We start from the raw sequence: 20,588 nt of genomic DNA, 5'->3' as shown, positions 1-20,588 counted from the left end.
GGTCTATTTTTTGGGTGCTTTTTTTAACGAATCGAAAAAAAATAGACCCGCACTTGAGCACTCAGAGATTAACACCCAAATACGAATGAATAGTGAATGCCCGTATTGTATGAAATAACAGCCGCGTTTGACCGATGGTCTATTCATTCGTATTTCAGAACTTTGCCAATCAAACCATTACGAATAGACCAGACACTGACGAGTTTTCTGCTTAGTGAATTCCCGGATTGGGACTTAGAAAAAAAAACACAAATCGGCCAAACTCGGATTTTTAGTAAATACTGGCCCTGGTATTAACAAACAATGGGGATTTGGTATCAGGTATTATAGTAGGGGAACCCATAGGAAACAGCGACCACAATATGGTCACATTCAATATCAGTTTTCATAAACAGCCCTATACTGGCTCAACTAGGACTCTAAACTTTAGCAAAGCGAATTTTGAAAACATGAGGGTATTTTTCAGGGATATTGAATGGGAAGGTTTGTTTTTAGGAAAAAATACTACGGAGAAATGGGAGGTACTAAAATTCCTGCTAGCTAAAAATACACTCAAATTTATTCCTACGAGCAGCACAAAAAGGAATAAAAATCATAAACCGATGTGGCTTAACAAAAAGATAAAGGAACTTATGGGCAAGAAAAGGCGAGCATTTAAAAAATACAAATCTGACGGGGAAGCAGAGTCATTTCAGCACTATAAGGAATGTAATAAAATATGCAAAAAGGAAATAAGAGCGGCAAAAGTAGAAACTGAAAAACTAGTAGCAAAGGAAAGCAAAGCGAATCCCAAAAAAATCTTTAAATACATTAATAGCAAGAGATTACAGAAGGAGAGTATAGGCCCTTTAAAAGACAAGTTGGGAGTCTTAAGCAAAAATGATAATGACATAGCGGACACACTAAATTAGTTTTTTTCAACAGTATTTACTAGAGAGGACCCAATTCAGGGACTAACACATAATCTCAATAATGAGAATATCCCACTGATAGGTACTTATTTAAGCGAGGAAGTAGTCTGTGACCGATTAAAACATTTAAAGATTAATAAGTCACCAGGTCCTGATGGTATTCACCCAAGGGTTCTAATGGAGCTTCACTCTGAACTTGCAAAACCGCTATTTTTGATCTTTAAGGATTCAGTGATATCAGGTATGGTTCCCAAAGACTGGCGTATAGCGGAAGTAGTGCCTATATTCAAAAAGGGAAGTAAAGCTGAACCAGGTAATTATAGACCAGTTAGTCTTACATCTATAGTGGGGAAAGTATTGAAAGGTATTCTAAGAGATAGTATTCAGAAGTTCCTTGAAGTCAATAAGGTCATTAAAAGGAATCAACATGGGTTTATGAAGGACATATCCTGTCAAACCAACTTACTTGGCTTTTATGAAACAGTAAACGCTAACCTAGATCAGGGTAAAGAGGTGGATGTAATCTTTTTAGATTTTGCCAAAGCATTCGACACTGTACCACACATGAGACAAGCTACAATAATCAGGGTTAGGAAGCACAATATGCACTTGGGTCAAAAACTGGTTAGATAATAGGAAGCAGTGCGTTGTGGTTAATGGATCTTTTTCAAATTGGACTGAAGTACTAAGTGGTGTGCCGCAAGGCTCAGTATTAGGACCGCTATTGTTCAATATTTTCATTAACGACCTGACAGAAGGTCTAGAGAGCATGGTGTCAATTTTTGCAGATGATACCAAATTGTGTAAAGTTATAAATGCGGAGGGGGATGCTGAGTCGCTTCAGAACGATCTTAGTTAAATTAGAAGTTTGGGCAGCGAAATGGAGAATGCGCTTCAATACAGACAAGTGTAAGGTAATGCACTGTGGTAACAAGAACAAAAATAACACCTACCTATTAAATGGGGAAAAATTAGGGGATTCTGTATTGGAAAAGGACTTAGGTGTCCTCATAGATAGCAAACTAAGCAGTAGTACCCAAAGTAGGACTGCAGCAAAGAAGGCTAATAAAATATTAGCATGGATAAAATGGGGAATTGATGCTAGGGACGAGAGTATTATTCTCCCGTTATATAAATCACTTGTGAGGCCACACCTTGAATACTGTGTACAATTCTGGGCACCTTACTACAAAAAGGATATTCTGGAGCTAGAAAAGGTTCAAAGGCGGGCGACCAAACTAATTAAGGGTATGGAGACGCTGGAATACGAGGAAAGGCTTGCAAGACTAGGCATGTTTACAATGGAAAAGAGGAGATTAAGAAGGGACATGATCAACATTTACAAATATATAAGGGGACAATATACAGATCTTGCACAGGACCTGTTTTTGGTTAGATCAACACAGAGAGCTCATGGACACTCGCTCAGGTTAGAGGAGAGGAGATTCCGCACAATACGGCGTAAAGGCTTTTTTACGGTAAGGACGATACGTGTTTGGAATTCCCTGCCTGAAGGAGTTGTAATGGCCGACTCAGTCAACATCTTTAAGAATGGGTTAGATAAATTCCTAATGGATAAGGATATCTAGGGTTACGGGGCATAGTCACGCACTATGGTTATTATAAAAAAGAGGGGTAAAACGTAACGGCAGTCATCAACTTCAGTCAAAATTTTATACAAAATAATCGTGCATAGGAGACCACAAATAGGTTTAACTCAATGGACAATTGTCTTTTTTCAACCTTAGATACTATGTTACTATGATGTCCCAGATGTGCTCAATTGGATTCAGGTCTGGGGAACGGGCGGGCCAGTCCATAGCATCAAAGCCTTCGTCTTGCAGGAACTGCTGACACACTCCAGCCACATGAGGTCTAGCACTGTCTTGCATTAGGAGGAACCCAGGGCCAACCGCACCAGCATACGGTCTCACAAGGGGTCTGAGGATCTCATCTCGGTACCTAATGGCAGTCAGGCTACCTCTGGCGAGCACATGGAGGGCTGTGCGGCCCCCCAAAGAAATGCCACCCCACACTATTACTGACCCACTACCAAACCGGTCATGCTGGAGGATGTTGCAGGCAGCAGAACGTTCTGCTTGGCGCCTCCAGACTCTGTCACATCTGTCACATGTGCTCAGTGAGAACCTGCTTTCATCTGTGAAGAGCACAGGGCGCCACTGGCGAATTTGCCCAACTTGGTGTTCTCTGGCAAATGCCAAACGTCCTGCACGGTGTTGGGCTGTAAGCACATCTCCCACCTGTGGATGTCGGGCCCTCATACCACCCTCATGGAGTCTGTTTCTGATCGTTTGAGTAGACACATGCACATTTGTGGCTTGCTGGAGGTCATTTTGCAGGGCTCTGGCAGTGCTCCTCCTGTTCCTCCTTGCACAAAGGCGGAGGTAGCGGTCCTGCTGCTGGGTTGTTGCCCTCCTACGGCCTCCTCCACATCTCCTGATGTACTGGCCTGTCTCCTGGTAGCGCCTCCATGCTCTGGACACTACGCTGACAGACACAGCAAACCTTCTTGCCACAGCTCACATTGATGTGCCATCCTGGATGAGCTGCACTACCTGAGCCACTTGTGTGGGTTGTAGACTCCGTCTCATGCTACCACTAGAGTGAAAGCACCGCCAGCTTTCAAAAGTGACCAAAACATCAGCCAGAAAGCATAGGAGCTGAGAAGTGGTCTGTGGTCACCACCTGCAGAACAACTCCTTTATTGGGGGTGTCTTGCTAATTGCCTATAATTTCCATCTGTTGTCTATTCCATTAGCACAACAGCATGTGAAATTGATTGTCAATCAGTGTTGCTTCCTAAGTGGACAGTTTGATTTCACATAAGTGTGATTGACTTGGAGTTACATTGTGTTGTTTAAGTGTTCCCTTTATTTTTTTGAGCAGTGCATATATTGTATATAAGATGTGGGAAGGTGTACCCTGGAATCAAGGGCTTTCCCTGGGATCAATTTTGTCATGCCCCTTCCCCACGAAGGCACGCGCCTTGTGTCCCTATTGGAAAAATGGGGGGCACCAAAAAGTCTTACATACACATATGCAGCATCGATGCAGAAATGAGGAACATAGACTCCCCGAGTGAGTCTGTGGTCAAGCACACTGGTTGTGGCAGTAGCGATGCTGACACCATGTTTGTTTACATAGATGATCGCAGCCGCAAATGGCCGTAACATGCCTGCATTTTTGCTGCCATTGCCTGTTACCGCCTGTCAGTAACTTGGTATATAAAACCTCACTGCGCGCAGCATCATTGAAGTTCCTTTGTGCGTGCGCACTTTACTGATAATCACTCAGCTGCATAAACATCAGCATTTCTTACAATGCCACATTTATTAAAAGTACAGGACAGAAAAAAAAAAGCTGACTAAAATTGCCAATGGCCTTTGTGTGTACCTGTGACAGGGAAATTAGAATGTAAGCTCTACTGAATAGTGATCTCTGTATATACAGCGCTGATAAATTAGGATAGATTATTATGAAAATGATTCACAAGTATATGCCACTATTGTACTAATCTCTCAAAACCAAAGTCTATTCCAATGGTGGAGGCATTTTGCACATGTAAATCACACTTCCTGTCTTTAAATCTAGCGGATATTCTTACAGGGTGTAGTATGGTATGCCGATGGCCGGGCTCCCGGCAGCCAGCATACCGACCGCCGGAATACCGACAGCTGGGCGAGCGCAAATGAGCCTCTTGTGGGCTCGCTGCGCTCTCCACACTGCGGGCACAGTGGCACGCTCGTGCCACGCTATCTATTCTCCCTCTAGGGGGATAATGGACCCCTAAGAGGGAGAAAAGGTGTCGGTATGCCGGTGTCGGGATTCTGGCGCCGGTATACTGTGCACCGGGATCCTAACGGCCGGGAAACTGAAGACCACCCATTCTTACAATATGCACCCAATATCCCCATTCACCTCCATCTCCATTAATCTTTTTATCCATTCAGACACCCCACCACCACTCAGCACCCATTAACCTCTCCATCAGTACACATTAAACCCATCTCCCTCAAAAATCCAACCAGCACCCATTAACACATTACTTTCCAAGATTCCATTAATCAATTCAGCCTTCCAGCACCCATTACACATTCACCCACTGTGTCAGAACCTATTAACCTCCTCCCACCAAAGCACCCATTAATACATTTAGCCTCAGTCCCCATTAGTCCATTCCCAAGTATCCATAACTCATTCACCCCTCAGCAAAAATGAACAGAAGCCATTAAAAATTCTCTTGCTACTCCCAAACAGTCACTCGTGTCATCTGGGAGGTGGAATTTCTGACATGCACCAGGCATGTGGGTGACGACCAGACCAGATCAGGTGAAAACAAAGAAGTGCAGTGATGGCAGTGGCAGCCGTGGCCCACAGTGTTAAGCAGGATATGGATGTCAGAGGTCAGCTCCACCCTGCCCTATGCTATACAATGCAGGTAATTTGGGCATTGACTAGCAGGGGGTGGGGTCACGATGACATGTTCACATCCCAGTACCGCCCATCCATGATGAGGCCACACTCCCTGTTGTACCGACCGGGCTGCCCCTTCCTACATGGGGTAGGTGGATAGACTGTACAGTAAGTATGCATTTATTAGGTAAAAAAGATACCCCTTCAAAAACACTTAAAGATCCACCTTACCTGACATTGCCTACCACCGAACTCCCATTACTCAATCAGCCTCTCTGGTCCAAAGCATAGATGCTGTCTAAATGCACATGACCCTGTATTACCATTATCTTACAGCTACTCAATATTGTGTAGGGAATGCTACTCACTGTGCCATGCCAGGGGTTTGCTCTTTTTTCTTATGTCCTCGGTGTCAGCTGTATACAAAGAAAAACAACTGAGCCTGAGATTTTTGTACTTTGATACAATGGTAAATCCTCTGTAACATTAATAGCAGGCTAAGGCGTGCAATATACTGCACATAGGGGGTTATTCAGATCTGAACGCTGCTGTGCGTTTTTGCACAGCTGGCGATCAGGTCCTAACTGCGCAAGCACATGCACCGCAATGCGCACGTGCATCGGACAACAACAAAGGGCATCGCCGGTCAGCGATGGGATGGTGTGAAAAATCCGTCCGCACAGGCGTTCTCAAGGTGATTGATAGTAAGAGGCCGTCTGTGGGTGGCAACTGACCGTTTATTGGGAGTGTCCGGAAAAACGCAGGTGTTCCCAAGCATTTTTAGGTAGGGTGTCTGATATCTGCTTCGGCCCTGATCAGCCTGTTCTCATCGCACTGGAAGAGTAAGTCCTGGGCTGCGCACACACACTGCACACACTGGATATTTGCATCTCGGCATACACATGCAATAGCACACTTGCACGGCGAATTTACACTCCCCCTGGGGGCGGTGACTATCTGAACGCCGGACAGCAAAGTTTGCAGCCCAGCGATCAGATCTGAATCACCCCCATAGGGCCTTATTCACTACCATTTGCAAATGTGAGATTGCACGCAGTGAGTGATTATCGTCAGACTGAGCATGCGCTGAGAACGCATTGCGCGTGCGTGAAGGCCAAAATGCAATCGCCTTGCGTATGCATTTTGACTGACAGGAAGTGACCGATCCTGGGTGGTAACATGGTGTTTGTGGGGAGTGGTTGTAAAAAAAAGTAGGCGTGTCATGCCCGTTTTCAGGGAGTGTATTTGACGTCATCTGCGAATGCTGCATTCAAAAACATGGCTCCCAGTGTAACTGCATTCTCACTGATTGAGTATGCTGGGGTCAGACGCAAAGGTCGATGATGTTCTTTCTTCGCACATGAGTTGCGAATCTGCTAATGCATACGTAGATTTGCGAATGCATCGGTGGGCGTCTTTTATCCTTTCTGGGGGCAGCTCTTCACATGCAAATTTTAGCAATAGCAGATTTGTGAACATTGCTATCTCAGCCTCAATAGTGATCCATAATGAATCAGGCCCATGAATCACTAGCCTCTGTGCGACTGCAAGAGTGAGTTAAGTCAGACTTACTCAGGCTGCAGTCGCAGATGAACATCGCAACCGGTGGTCACAACGTTCATCCCGAACTATGATAACATTGTAGATTTAGCCATCACAAATGCTGGAAGGGGGTAGTATGCATCTCCTCCTGCATTTGCATTGCTAAGGATCGTAATGCACAACTGCTAAGAGCAGCTTTGCAATTACGATCCAACCTGAATAAGGCCCATAGATCACAATGTCTAATCAGGCCCACTAAGGGGCTGAGCAGAAGTTCCTCACATCACAGATTAATGAACAATGGCATGTTTGGACCATAATTGCTGACATTAGATTTTTAGACATCCATTATTGGAGATGTAGGTAATCACTGTGGGGTGTCCAGACTGTGCACATCACATTATAAGGCCTCACCCCAGTAGCATAATAAATCATAAAGAGGGGGCAGGGCAAGAATGATGCACTTCTCTGAGAACATTAAAGAATGATGGAATAAACAGATGCTGCGTTCTCTTACGCAGGCGCTGAGAATTGCGAGGCGCCGGCAGTCATCTCACTATATTTCCAGGTGTCAGTATTAGCATAATTTTGCACATTTGCTGCGCTCACAATCGTTGCTGCAAATCCATCAGCGTCCATCTCTGAATCAGGCCCATAGTGCAGGAAAATCTACTCACCGTGCAATGAGAGGGATTCTACCTCGTCTGTTATTCCTTCAGTGTCTACAATATGTAAAGAAACAAAAAACTGAGAATATTGTATGTCAATACCATACTAAACACCACTGGCGTATTTACACCCTGCACCCATTTTTGAAATACTCTCCTCTCCGGAGTCCACCTGCCGGCGGCAGCATCTCTAACCAAATCTCCGGTAAATGGTGCAGCGGTCATTTTTCTGGAGATTTGCGCATACACAGTAAGGAAATCTCTGGAAAAATGGCAGCCGCACCATTTTCCCGGAGATCTGCACATGCGCACTAGACTCTGGGACAGCGCTGTGGTCCCCTAGTGCCCAGTGTCTACAGAACTGCCAGCAGAGAGGAGGGGGCCCAGAAGGAGTCTGCACACGGGCCTCCTCCTCTCTAGAAGCGCCCTTCTGCTACATTAATACCAAACTAGGGCATAAAACATATTGGATGCTGTAGCTCAACAATATCCTTCAGATTTTCCAATATATCTGATGATAATGTATGTAGGAAATATATGTAAGCAAAGCAGACTTACTGTGCTCCAAAAGGTTTTCATTTAGTAGTCTGGTGGTAGAGCTACTAATGCTGACCCTGCATATACTTGTGCTTTATAATGTCCACTACACTAATATAAATGCTTGTGCTTGTCTGTATGGGCCAGATTTGGACGCAATTGTCAGCTGTGGGGCGATTATCCGCCAACTGCACATGCGTATATGTCGCACTGACCATGTGCCAGAATGGTCTTGCAGCGATGTTGGTCATAATAAGGGTTTAGTAGCAAAGTGAGTGACAAAGCAGGGGGCGTATGTGGGAGGTAACGGGGGAGTGATGGCTCAGAGGTAGGTGTGCCGCTACCATTTCAGCAATGCCGCAATCCCAAACACAGTTACAGTGGCTCTGGTGTCTTACTTCCGATGGGCATACAGTCACTCAGATGCACGTCTTATGTCTGTGTACACAAGAGATGACTCCAGTAGGCGTGTCAATACAAATCCCAATAGCTGCAACATTTGCATATTTCCGCACAACTGCTACATACTAAATCAGCTGTGACGGCATTTGTGTATGTCTCTGAATCAGCCCCTGTATGAGATGTTATAAGTACAATTTCAGTTGCCTCTTTAGCATCACAGTGAGGTCAGGGACGTAGAGAGCCATGCCGAGCCCCGGTAATGAATGGGGGTGCAGCCTAAAAAGGTGGTGTGGACACTCCCCTTAAAAATAATATATTGTAAAAAAATTAATAATTACTGGCGCTATTCTAATGCGGGGGGGGGGGGGGGGGGGGCAGGAGGGTGCACAAGGGAAGGGCTCTCACTTCCTACTTTGCATGCAAAGAGCAGGGCCATTCTCTTTGGCTGGCGACATATCAGTGATATTTGGGAAGATGGCACAAGTGCACCACAGAGCAAATTCTCTGGCACAGTGAGTCAATGTGCAGACACCATCTTCCCAAAGATATCACTGGAAAGATGGCACCGACCTTAAGTATAGGTATAATTGGGGGGGGTGCAGTGGACCCGGGCCCCTCCAGCAGTCCGGCACTCATTAGGGGGCTGGTGCTGAGTTGTATTTACACCAGTTTGCACTTTGCACATGCCCTGTGTATTCTCAGAAAACAGTCGCCAATGCAGATTTGGGCATATCTGATTCTTGTGCCGACTTGCCACTTGAGAGGCGAGCCATGGGAGAGTAGGGGTGTCCAAATGAAGGCCAAGACCAGCAATAGCATGTTTATGGCTGTGCAGACATATGCAGTCCTGCACAGAGACGTCTACACAGTGATGATTATGATCACGGTCGGCAGCATTAGCTAGCCACGTCTGATTAGCTGATGAAGATCCATCTCTGAAGTTGATAGGTGCTGTCTTCTTGGGGAAGTAGTCATATCGTCGACAGTCACTATGTCAACAGTGAATTTACAACCGACACAGTTAATTAAAGTATTTTAACAGTGTCAGTAGTATAACTATAAACATAAAATTACGCTCATGACATCCATACAGAACACTTAGGGCCAGATGTACTAAGCCTTGAAAAGTGATACATGATTTCACAGTGATAAAGTACCAACCAACCAGCTCCTGTCATTTTTCAAACCCAGCCTGTAAAAATAAGAATTTACTTACCGATAATTCTATTTCTCATAGTCCGTAGTGGATGCTGGGGACTCCGTCAGGACCATGGGGAATAGCGGGCTCCGCAGGAGACAGGGCACATCTAAAAAAGCTTTTAGGTCACATGGTGCGTACTGGCTCCTCCCCCTATGACCCTCCTCCAAGCCTCAGTTAGGTACTGTGCCCGGACGAGCGTTCACAATAAGGAAGGATCTTGAATCCCGGGTAAGACTCATACCAGCCACACCAATCACACCGTACAACTTGTGATCTGAACCCAGTTAACAGTATGATAACAAAACGAAGTAGCCTCTGAAAAGATGGCTCACAACAACAGTAATAACCCGATTTTGTAACAATAATTATGTACAAGCATTGCAGACAATCCGCACTTGGGATGGGCGCCCAGCATCCACTACGGACTATGAGAAATAGAATTATCGGTAAGTAAATTCTTATTTTCTCTAACGTCCTAGTGGATGCTGGGGACTCCGTCAGGACCATGGGGATTATACCAAAGCTCCCAAACGGGCGGGAGAGTGCGGATGACTCTGCAGCACCGAATGAGAAAACTCCAGGTCCTCTTTAGCCAGAGTATCAAATTTGTAAAATTTTACAAACGTGTTCTCCCCTGACCACGTAGCTGCTCGGCAAAGTTGTAATGCCGAGACCCCTCGGGCAGCCGCCCAAGATGAGCCCACCTTCCTTGTGGAGTGGGCCTTTACAGATTTAGGCTGTGGCACGCCTGCCACAGAATGTGCAAGTTGGATTGTGCTACAGATCCAACGTGCAATCGTCTGTTTAGACGCAGGAGCACCCATCTTGTTGGGTGCATACAATGTAAACAACGAGTCAGTTTTTCTGACTCCAGCTGTCCTTGAAACATATATTTTTAATGCTCTGACAACGTCCAGTAACTTGGAGTCCTCCAAGTCGCTAGTAGCCGCAGGCACCACAATAGGCTGGTTCAAGTGAAATGCCGAAACCACCTTAGGGAGAAATTGAGGACGTGTCCTCAATTCTGCCCTGTCCGAATGGAATATCAGATATGGGCTCTTGTATGACAAAGCTGCCAACTCTGAAACTCTCCTGGCAGAAGCCAGGGCCAACAGCATGGTTACCTTCCATGTAAGGTATTTTAATTCTACCGATTTTAACGGCTCAAACCAATGAGATTTGAGAAAATTTAGAACCACGTTCAAATCCCACGGTGCCACTGGAGGCACTATTGGGGGTTGTATATGTAGTACACCTTTTACAAAAGTTTGTACTTCAGGCACTGACGCCAATTCCTTCTGGAAGAAAATTGATAAGGCCGAAATTTGAACTTTAATGGACCCCAATTTTAGGCCCATAGACAATCCTGCTTGCAGGAAATGTAAGAATCGACCCAATTGAAATTCTTCCGTTGGAGCCTTCTTGGCCTCACACCACGCAACATATTTTCGCCAAATGCGGTGATAATGTTGTACAGTCACTTCCTTTCTAGCCTTAATCAAGGTAGGAATAACTTCCTCTGGAATGCCCTTTTCTTTTAGAATCCGGCGTTCAACCGCCATGCCGTCAAACGCAGACGCGGTAAGTCTTGGAACATACAAGGTCCCTGCTGAAGCAGATCCCTTCTTAGAGGTAGAGGCCACGGATCCTCCGTGAGCATCTCTTGAAGTTCCGGATACCAAGTTCTTCTTGGCCAGTCCGGAGCCACCAGTATTGTTCTTACTCCTCTTTTCCGTATAATTCTCAGTACCTTTGGTATGAGAGGCAGAGGAGGGAACACATACACTGACTGGTACACCCACGGTGTTACCAGAGCGTCCACAGCTATTGCCTGAGGGTCTCTTGACCTGGCGCAATACCTGTCCAATTTTTTGTTGAGGCGAGACGCCATCATGTCCACCTTTGGTTTTTCCCAACGGTTCACAATCATGTGGAAAACTTCTGGATGAAGTCCCCACTCTCCCGGGTGAAGGTCGTGTCTGCTGAGGAAATCTGCTTCCCAGTTGTCCACTCCCGGGATGAACACTGCTGACAGTGCTATGACATGATTCTCCGCCCAGCGCAGAATCCTTGCAGCTTCTGCCATTGCACTCCTGCTTCTCGTGCCGCCTTGTCGGTTTACGTGGGCGACTGCCGTGATGTTGTCGGACTGGATCAACACCGGCTGACCCTGAAGCAGCGGTTTTGCCAGACTTAGAGCATTGTAGATCGCTCTTAGCTCCAGTATATTTATGTGAAGAGACGTCTCCAGGTTTGACCACACGCCCTGGAAGTTTCTTCCCTTTGTGACTGCTCCCCAACCTCGTAGGCTGGCATCCGTAGTCACCAGGACCCAGTCCTGTATGCCGAATCTGCGGCCCACTAGCAGATGGGCAGTCTGCAACCACCACAGGAGAGACAACCTTGTTCTCGGTGACAGTGTTATCCGCTGATGCATGTGCAGATGCGATCCGGACCATTTGTCCAACAGATCCCACTGAAATGTCCGTGCATGGAATCTGCCGAATGGAATCGCTTCGTACGAAGCCACCATCTTTCCCAGGACTCTTGTGCATTGATGTACTGACACAGTTCCTGGTTTTAGGAGGTTCCTGACAAGTTCGGATAACTCCCTTGCTTTCTCTTCCGGGAGAAATACCTTTTTCTGAACCGTGTCCAGAATCATACCCAGGAACAGCAGATGCGTTGTCGGGGTCAATTGAGATTTTGGAAGATTTAAAATCCACCCGTGTTGCTGAAGCACTACTTGTGTTAGCGCCACACCGACTTCCAGCTGTTCTCTGGACTTTGCCCTTATCAGGAGATCGTCCAAGTAAGGGATAATTAATACGCCTTTTCTTCGTAGAAGAACCATCATTTCGGTCATTACCTTGGTAAAGACCCGAGGGGCCGTGGACAAACCAAACGGCAGAGTTTGAAACTGATAATGACAGTCTTGTATCACGAACCTGAGATACCCTTGGTGTGAGGGGTAAATCGGGACATGTAGATAAGCATCTTTTATGTCCAAGGATACCATGAAGTCTCCTTCTTCCAGATTCGCTATCACTGCCCTGAGTGACTCCATCTTGAACTTGAATTTCTGTATGTACAGGTTCAAGGATTTCAGATTTAGAATAGGCCTTACCGAACCGTCCGGTTTCGGTACCACAAATAGAGTGGAATAATACCCCTTTCCCTGTTGTAGGAGGGGTACCTTGACTATCACCTGCTGAGAATACAGCTTGTGAATGGCTTCCAAAACCGACGTCCTTTCTGAGGGAGACGTTGGTAAAGCAGACTTTAGGAACCGGCGAGGGGGAAACCTTTCGAACTCCAGCATGTAACCCTGAGATATTATCTGCAGGACCCACGGGTCCACTTGTGAGTGAGCCCATTGATTGCTGAAAATCTTGAGTCGACCCCCCACCGTTCCTGAGTCCGCTTGTAAAGCCCCAGCGTCATGCTGATGGCTTTGTAGAAGCCGGGGCGGGCTTCTGTTCCTGGGCAGGGGCTGCGTGCTGCCCTTTCTTACCCTTTCCTCTGCCTCTCGGCAGATAAGACTGTCCTTTTGGTCGCTTTTTATAGGAGCGAAAGGACTGCGGCTGAAAAGACGGTGTCTTTTTCTGTTGTGAAGGGGTCTGAGGTAAAAAGGTGGATTTGCCGGCAGTTGCCGTGGTCACCAGGTCCGAAAGACCGACCCCAAACAATTCCTCTCCTTTATATGGCAATACTTCCATATGCCTCTTGGAATCCGCATCACCTGACCACTGTCGCGTCCATAAACTTCTTCTGGCAGATATGGACATCGCGCTTACTCTTGATGCTAGAGTACAAACATCCCTCTGAGCATCTCGCATATAAAGAAAAGCATCCTTTAATTGCTCTAGAGTCAATAAAATACTGTCCCTATCCAGGGTCTCAATATTTTCAGTCAGAGAATCCAACCACACTACCCCAGCACTGCACATCCAGGCTGAGGCTATTGCCGGTCGCAGTATAACACCAGTATGTGTGTATATACTCTTCAGTGTAGTTTCCAGCCTCCTATCTGCTGGATCCTTGAGGGCGGCCGTATCAGGAGACGGCAACGCCACTTGCTTTGATAAACGTGTGAGCGCCTTATCCACCCTAGGGGGTGTTTCCCAGCGCGCCCTAACCTCTGGTGGGAAAGGGTATAATGCCAATAACTTCTTTGAAATTAGCAATTTTCTATCGGGGGTAACCCACGCTTCATCACACACATCATTCAATCCCTCTGATTCTGGGAAAAATACAGGTAGTTTTTTCACCCCCCACATAATACCCCTTTTTGAGGTACCAGCAGTATCAGAGATCTGCAACGCCTCCTTCATTGCCGTGATCATATAACGTGTGGCCCTATTGGAAAATACGTTTGTTTCTTCACCGTCGACACTAGATTCATCTGTGTCGGTACCCGTGTCGACTGACTGAGGTAAAGGACGTTTTACAGCCCCTGACGGTGTCTGAGACGCCTGAACCGGTACTAACTGGTTTGCCGGGCGTCTTATTTCGTCAACTGACTTTTGTAGTGTGCTGACATTATCACGTAATTCCATAACTAAAGCCATCCATTCCGGTGTCGACTCCCTAGGGGGTGACATTACCATCATCGGCAATTGCTCTGCCTCCACACCAACATCGTCCTCATACATGTCGACACACACGTACCGACACACAGCAGCCACACAGGGAATGCTCTAATCGAAGACAGGACCCCTTAGCCCTTTGGGGAGACAGAGGGAGAGTTTGCCAGCACACACCAAAAGCGCTATAAATGTATATAAACAACCCTAGAAGGTGTTGTTTACTATATATGCGCTCTTAATATATAAATATCGCCAATTTATGCCCCCCTTCTCTTTGTTACCCTGTTTCTGTAGTGCAGTGCAGGGGAGAGTCCTGGGAGCCTTCCTCACCAGCGGAGCTGAGCAGGAAAATGGCGCTGAGTGCTGAGGAGAATAAGCTCCGCCCCTTTTCCGGCGGGCTTTTTCTCCCGGTTTTTAAGAAACTGGCCTGGGTTAAAATACATACATATAGCCTTAATGGGTATATGTGATGTATTTATTTTGCCACTAAAGGTAATTATATTGCTGCCCAGGGCGCCCCCAGCAGCGCCCTGCACCCTCCGTGACTGAGTCAGTGAGCCGTGTGACAACAATGGCGCACAGCTGCAGTGCTGTGCGCTACCTTCATGAAGACTGTGGAGTCTTCTGCCGCCTGTTTTCCGGACCTCTGTTCTGCCGTCTCTTCAGCGTCTGTAAGGGGGATCGGCGGCGCGGCTCCGGGACGAACCCCAGGCTGACCTGTGTTCCGACTCCCTCTGGAGCTAAGTGTCCAGTAGCCTAAGACTCCAATCCATCCTGCACGCAGGTGAGTTGGAAATCTCTCCCCTAAGTCCCTCGATGCAGTGATCCTGTTGCCAGCAGGAATCACTGAAATTGAAACCTAAAAAAAAACTTTTCTAAACAGCTCTTTAGGAGAGCCACCTAGATTGCACCCTCTCGGACGGGCACAAAAACCTAACTGAGGCTTGGAGGAGGGTCATAGGGGGAGGAGCCAGTACGCACCATGTGACCTAAAAGCTTTTTTAGATGTGCCCTGTCTCCTGCGGAGCCCGCTATTCCCCATGGTCCTGACGGAGTCCCCAGCATCCACTAGGACGTTAGAGAAATGACAGTTGGGAGCTGATTGGCTGTTACTTTATCACCATGAAATTTATTACTTTTCAAGGCTTAGTACATCTCCCTTAGTGCGAACACTCCATTGCTGCCAAGTTACACCAATTTAGCAGCAAGCATGTTGTACCTATTGGAATAGGTCATGCTGGAGAATGTGTGTTGCTATGGGGTTCAGAGGTTTAGGGTGCTCATCTCTCTTGCACCCATCTCACATAAATTGACCCATCAGAGCAGTATTAATGGACATCACACCAGATTATGTGACGTGGCTGCTCTCAGTCACTAATAAACTGGTGGCTTCTAAACAGAGAGACAGCCATAGAGGAAGAGGATCCCTCCCTGCGTGTGTCACTGTCTTCCAAGTTCCACTGTGCAAGAACAGCGACCAGAGGGCAAGTCTGTTCTAACTACTACTGAAGTAAGTGGAAGGAGGAAATGTTGGAAAGGGATGAGGAGCAGACTTAGGGGCACATTTACTAAGCAGTGATAAGAGCGGAGAAGTGAGCCAGTGGAGATATTTCCCCATCAACCAATCAGCAGGTCTGCATCATTTTATAGTATGCAAATTATAGATGTTACTTCAGTGCTGATTGGTTGATGGGGAAATATCTCCACTGGCTCACTTCTCCGCTCTTATCACTGCTTAGTAAATGTACCCCTTAATGCTATTACACAAAGAATGGGGGTAGGAGGGCTAGGTGTGGTATTATACAGAGCATTTCTGCTTTAGTTTACAATCCCTTTTGGTAAAAGTGTGTAATAATAAATGCTACTCACTGTTCGATGGAAGTGGTTCCGCCTCCTGTCTTTTCTCTTCAGGTTCTAGAATATGTAAAGAAATAAAAATTGAGCAAAAGAATTTTGCATTTAATGCAGTAAATGCGCTTGCAGCTTCTTTGAAGAGTTAGTTTATGAAACAGTAAGGGGCCGAGGGAGAGTTATGACGTATCATGCGTGACTTCCCTCTCCACGTGCTCTGGAACCACACGTGTGCTAGTACGAGTGTTGGCGAGTTACACTCATTACAGTCACATTTTCACTTGTAACTGGTCTGTAACGGGATGTTGTCCCATAGGCAATGCTCAGTCAGGGAGTACCCAAGGGCTGCAGTCTCTGCAGAGTTGTGCAGTCATATCATCACTCCTCTGTTAGACATATACTGTGCACCAAGGATAGTCTTGTGCAAGTGCGCCCTGATAATGATGATGATGATGACAGGGACTGTATCAAACAAAACGTACAGATGGGAGCAATTACGGACGACTTGTGTTTAACTCTACATCAGCTTCTAAGTGGTTAATGAGAAGTTACAACAAAGATTACGGAAAAAAGCGGGGGTTACGATGACATGCTTGTACACCCACCCAAGCCCACCTATATCTAATACCACTACTCTTTTGAGAACATAGTGCAGGAAATGCTACTCACTGTATATTGGGAGGGCGTCAGGTTCTTTTATTTCTTCAATTCCATCAATATCTAGAAAAAAAATACTTAGCATGAGAAATTTGTATTCTGACACTATGCTAAACTCTCTTTAACAACATGTTACTGTGTAAAACAAACTGTACATTGTTACGATCAAAATGCAAATGACTCTGTATTGCTTGTATTGGCAATGCAATATATACTGTACCATGCAAATGGAAGTACATTCAACTCAGAGTTAGAGGGGGAAGCCGCAATGTCAATTGGTGATGACCCTTGTGGTTTATCCAATTAAGCGGTTCCCACCATAGGAATAAATGAAGCCAAGCATCTCCATTCATTTCTATGGGCAAACAGTGATAGGCTAGGAGAGCAAAGCCAATCAAGAAGCTGTTGCTATGGCAGCAGCTCCTGATTGGCTGCCGGGTTCCTATAGTGACATTAGTCCCGTGGAGGTCCAGCAGTCGCGTACTAAAAGTGTATGTGTAAACATACACTTGTACTTGTCTGTTCTGGTCCGGGATTTTTGCGTCTTTTTTTTTTTTTAACCCTGTGGATGCCTATGTGGACCAAAGAGGACTGGTCTACACTGGAAATAGGTGATATACTGTATATATATATATATGAGAGAGAGGATAGGGATGGATCGGAACTCTCCATGACTGTATTTTCCCACTCCGATGCCTTCTGAATAGATTGAAACAGCTGTAGAAAAACAACAGCAGCACTCGAAGTTTTAGTACGAGTGTTGCCGAGTTACACTCATTACAGTCACATTTTCACTTGTAACTGAAGGGACATAACTGGTCTGTAATGTGATGTTGTCCCATAGGCAATGCTCAGTCAGGTAGTACCCAAAGGCTGCAGTATCTGCAGAGTTGTGCGGTCATGTCATCACTCCTCTGTCAGAAATATACTGTGCACCAAGGATAGGCTTGTACATGTGCGCCCCGATGATGATAACAGGAACTGTATCAAACAAAATGCACAGATAGGGACACTCCGGCCAGGGAGAGGCCAATGTACTCATCTAGTTCCATGCATGCAATGCGGGAGCTGGAATGGACGACTTGGAGGAGGAGGGGGCAGCGGTGCTGGGGGAAGGATGGTTAGAAGGTTGGAGGAGATTTTAAACTAGGAGCCTGGGGGGAGGGTTTAGCTAGAAACCACGGGTCATGCAGTGAGAATAGTGGGGATGACGGTAGTAAACAAAATAGGGGAGAAGTTGGGGGGAGGGTAAGAGCAGGCGGTAAGGTTACTAATATGGGTACTAAAAGAGATTTTACCAAAGCACTAACCAATGACGATTACAGGTCATCATTGCTACATACGGTGAAAGATGTCCCTAACGCAAGGGGAAAAATTTATCTTAGTTGTTGTATGTATGTGAACGCTAGAAGCCTTACTGGTAAAAAGGGCGAACTAGAAATACTTGCAGCAAGCAAACAGTATGATATTATAGGCATTACTGAAACTTGGTGGGACGAATCTCATGATTGGACAGTCACTCTAGAGGGCTATACACTGTTTAGGAGAGACAGACTAAATAAAAAGGGTGGAGGGGTGTGTCTTTATGTAAAGCTGTTTTTAAAACCTGATATACGGGAAGATATTCAGGAGGGGGCTGTAGACACTGTCGAGACGTTGTGGGTAGAAATTGCATGCGGGGATAAAGGAATTAAAAAGTTAGTATTGGGTGTATGCTATAGGCCGCCTGGTAATAATGTATCTGATGAGGAATTGTTACTGAAGCAAACTGAAAGAGCAGCAGGAGTAGGAGACATAGTAGTGATGGGAGATTTTAACTATCCAGAGATAAACTGGAAAAACGATTCATGTGATACTGCTAGGGGCAATATGTTTTTAAACACACTAAATGATAACTACTTAGTTCAACTAAATGAGGAACCTACCAGGTACAATGCAATCTTAGACCTGGTATTAACAAACAATGGGGATTTAGTATCAGGTATTATAGTAGGGGAACCCATAGGAAACAGCGACCACAATATGGTCACATTCAATATCAGTTTTCATAAACAGTCCTATACTGGCTCGACTAGGACTCTAAACTTTAGCAAAGCGAATTTTGAAAAGATGTGGGTATTTTTCAGGGATATTGAATGGGGAAGGTTTGTTTCTAGGAAAAAATACTACGGAGAAATGGGATGTACTAAAATTCCTGCTAGCTAAAAATACTCTCAAATTTATTCCTACGAGCAGCAAAAAAAGGAATAAAAATCATAAGCCGATGTGGCTTAACAAAAAGATAAAGGAACTTAGGGGCAAGAAAAGGCGAGCATTTAAAAAAAACACAAATCTGACGGGGAAGCTGAGCCATTTCAGCACTATAAGGAATGTAACAAAATATGCAAAAAGGAAATAAGAGCGGCTAAAGTAGAAACTGAAAAACTAGTAGCAAAGGAAAGCAAAGCGAATCCCAAAAAATTATTTAAATACATTAATAGCAAGAGATTAAAGAAGGAGAGTATAGGCCCTTTAAAAGACAAGTTGGGAGTCTTAAGCAAAAATTATAATGACATAGCGGACACACTAAATGAGTTTTTTTCAACAGTATTTACTAGAGAGGACCCAATTCAGGGACTAACACATAATCTCAATAATGAGAATATCCCACTGATAGGTACTTATTTAAGCGAGGAGGTAGTCTGTGACCGATTAAAACATTTAAAGATTAATAAGTCACCGGGTCCCAATGGAATTCACCCAAGGGTTCTAATGGAGCTTCACTCTGAACTTGCAAAACCGCTATTTTTGATCTTTAAGGATTCAGTAATATCAGGTATGGTTCCCAAAGACTGGCGTATAGCGGAAGTAGTGTCTATATTCAAAAAGGGAAGTAAAGCTGAACAAGGTAATTATAGACCAGTTAGTCTTACATCTGTAGTGGGGAAAGTATTGGAAGGTATTCTAAGAGATAGTATTCAGAAGTACCTTGAAGTCAATAAGGTCATTAAAAGGAATCAACATGGATTTGTGAAAGACAGCTCCTGTCAAACCAACTTACTTGGCTTTTATGAAACAGTAAGTGCAATTTTAGATCATGGTAAAGAGGTGGATGTAATCTTTTTAGACTTTGCGAAAGCTTTCGACACTGTGCCACACATGAGACTTATCTACAAGCTACAAGAAATAGGGCTAGGAAGCACAATATTGGATCAAAAATTGGTTAGATAATAGGGAGCAGCGCGTTGTGGTTAATGGATCTTTTTCAAATTGGACTGAAGTGTTAAGTGGTGTGCCACAAGGCTCAGAATTAGGACCGCTATTGTTCAATATTTTCATTAACGACCTAACAGAAGGTCTAGAGAGCATGGTGTCAATTTTTGCAGATGATACCAAATTGTGTAAAGTTATAAATACGTAGGGGGATGCTGAGTCGCTTCAGAATGACTTAGTTAAATTAGAAGCTTGGGCAGCGAAATGAAGAATGCGCTTCAATACAGACAAGTGTAAGGTAATGCACTGTGGTAACAAGAACAAAAATAACACCTACCTACTAAATGGGGTAAAATTAGGGGATTCTGTACTGAAAAGGACTTAGGTGTCCTCATAGATAGCAAACTAAGCAGTAGTACCCAAAGTAGGATTGCAGCAAAGAAGGCTAATAAAATATTAGCATGCATAAAATGGGGAATTGATGCTAGGGACGAGAGTGTTATACTCCCGTTGTATAAATCACTAGTGAGGCCACACCTTGAATACTGTGTACAATTCTGGGCACCATACTACAAAAAGGATATCCTGGAGCTAGAAAAGGTTC

The 20,588-nt window shown here is 45.2% G+C and overlaps 1 protein-coding gene across 8 annotated transcripts in view; it reads right to left on the bottom strand.

Moving 5' to 3' along the window:
- LOC134910385 (speriolin-like protein) overlaps positions 1-20,588 on the bottom strand; it is a 107,236-nt gene that overhangs the window by 38,379 nt on the left and 48,269 nt on the right. For 5 of the 8 annotated variants that reach the window (XM_063918344.1, XM_063918347.1, XM_063918350.1 and 2 more), the window contains 4 exons: positions 16,805-16,855; positions 16,154-16,198; positions 7,565-7,609; positions 5,714-5,761 (listed from right to left, as the gene is read on the bottom strand). In XM_063918344.1, coding sequence (XP_063774414.1) covers positions 5,714-5,761; positions 7,565-7,609; positions 16,154-16,198; positions 16,805-16,855 — 189 coding nt within the window. The remainder of the gene's footprint in view (positions 1-5,713; positions 5,762-7,564; positions 7,610-16,153; positions 16,199-16,804; positions 16,856-20,588) is intronic. The other 3 variants (XM_063918348.1, XM_063918351.1, XM_063918353.1) reach the window with 1 other exon arrangement.

The sequence above is a fragment of the Pseudophryne corroboree genome, chromosome 4 (genome assembly GCF_028390025.1).
Source record: "Pseudophryne corroboree isolate aPseCor3 chromosome 4, aPseCor3.hap2, whole genome shotgun sequence".
Taxonomy (NCBI): Eukaryota; Metazoa; Chordata; class Amphibia; order Anura; family Myobatrachidae; genus Pseudophryne; species Pseudophryne corroboree.
The sequence above is the reverse complement of the archived record's forward strand: the minus strand, read 5'-3'. Positions and strand labels throughout refer to the sequence as shown.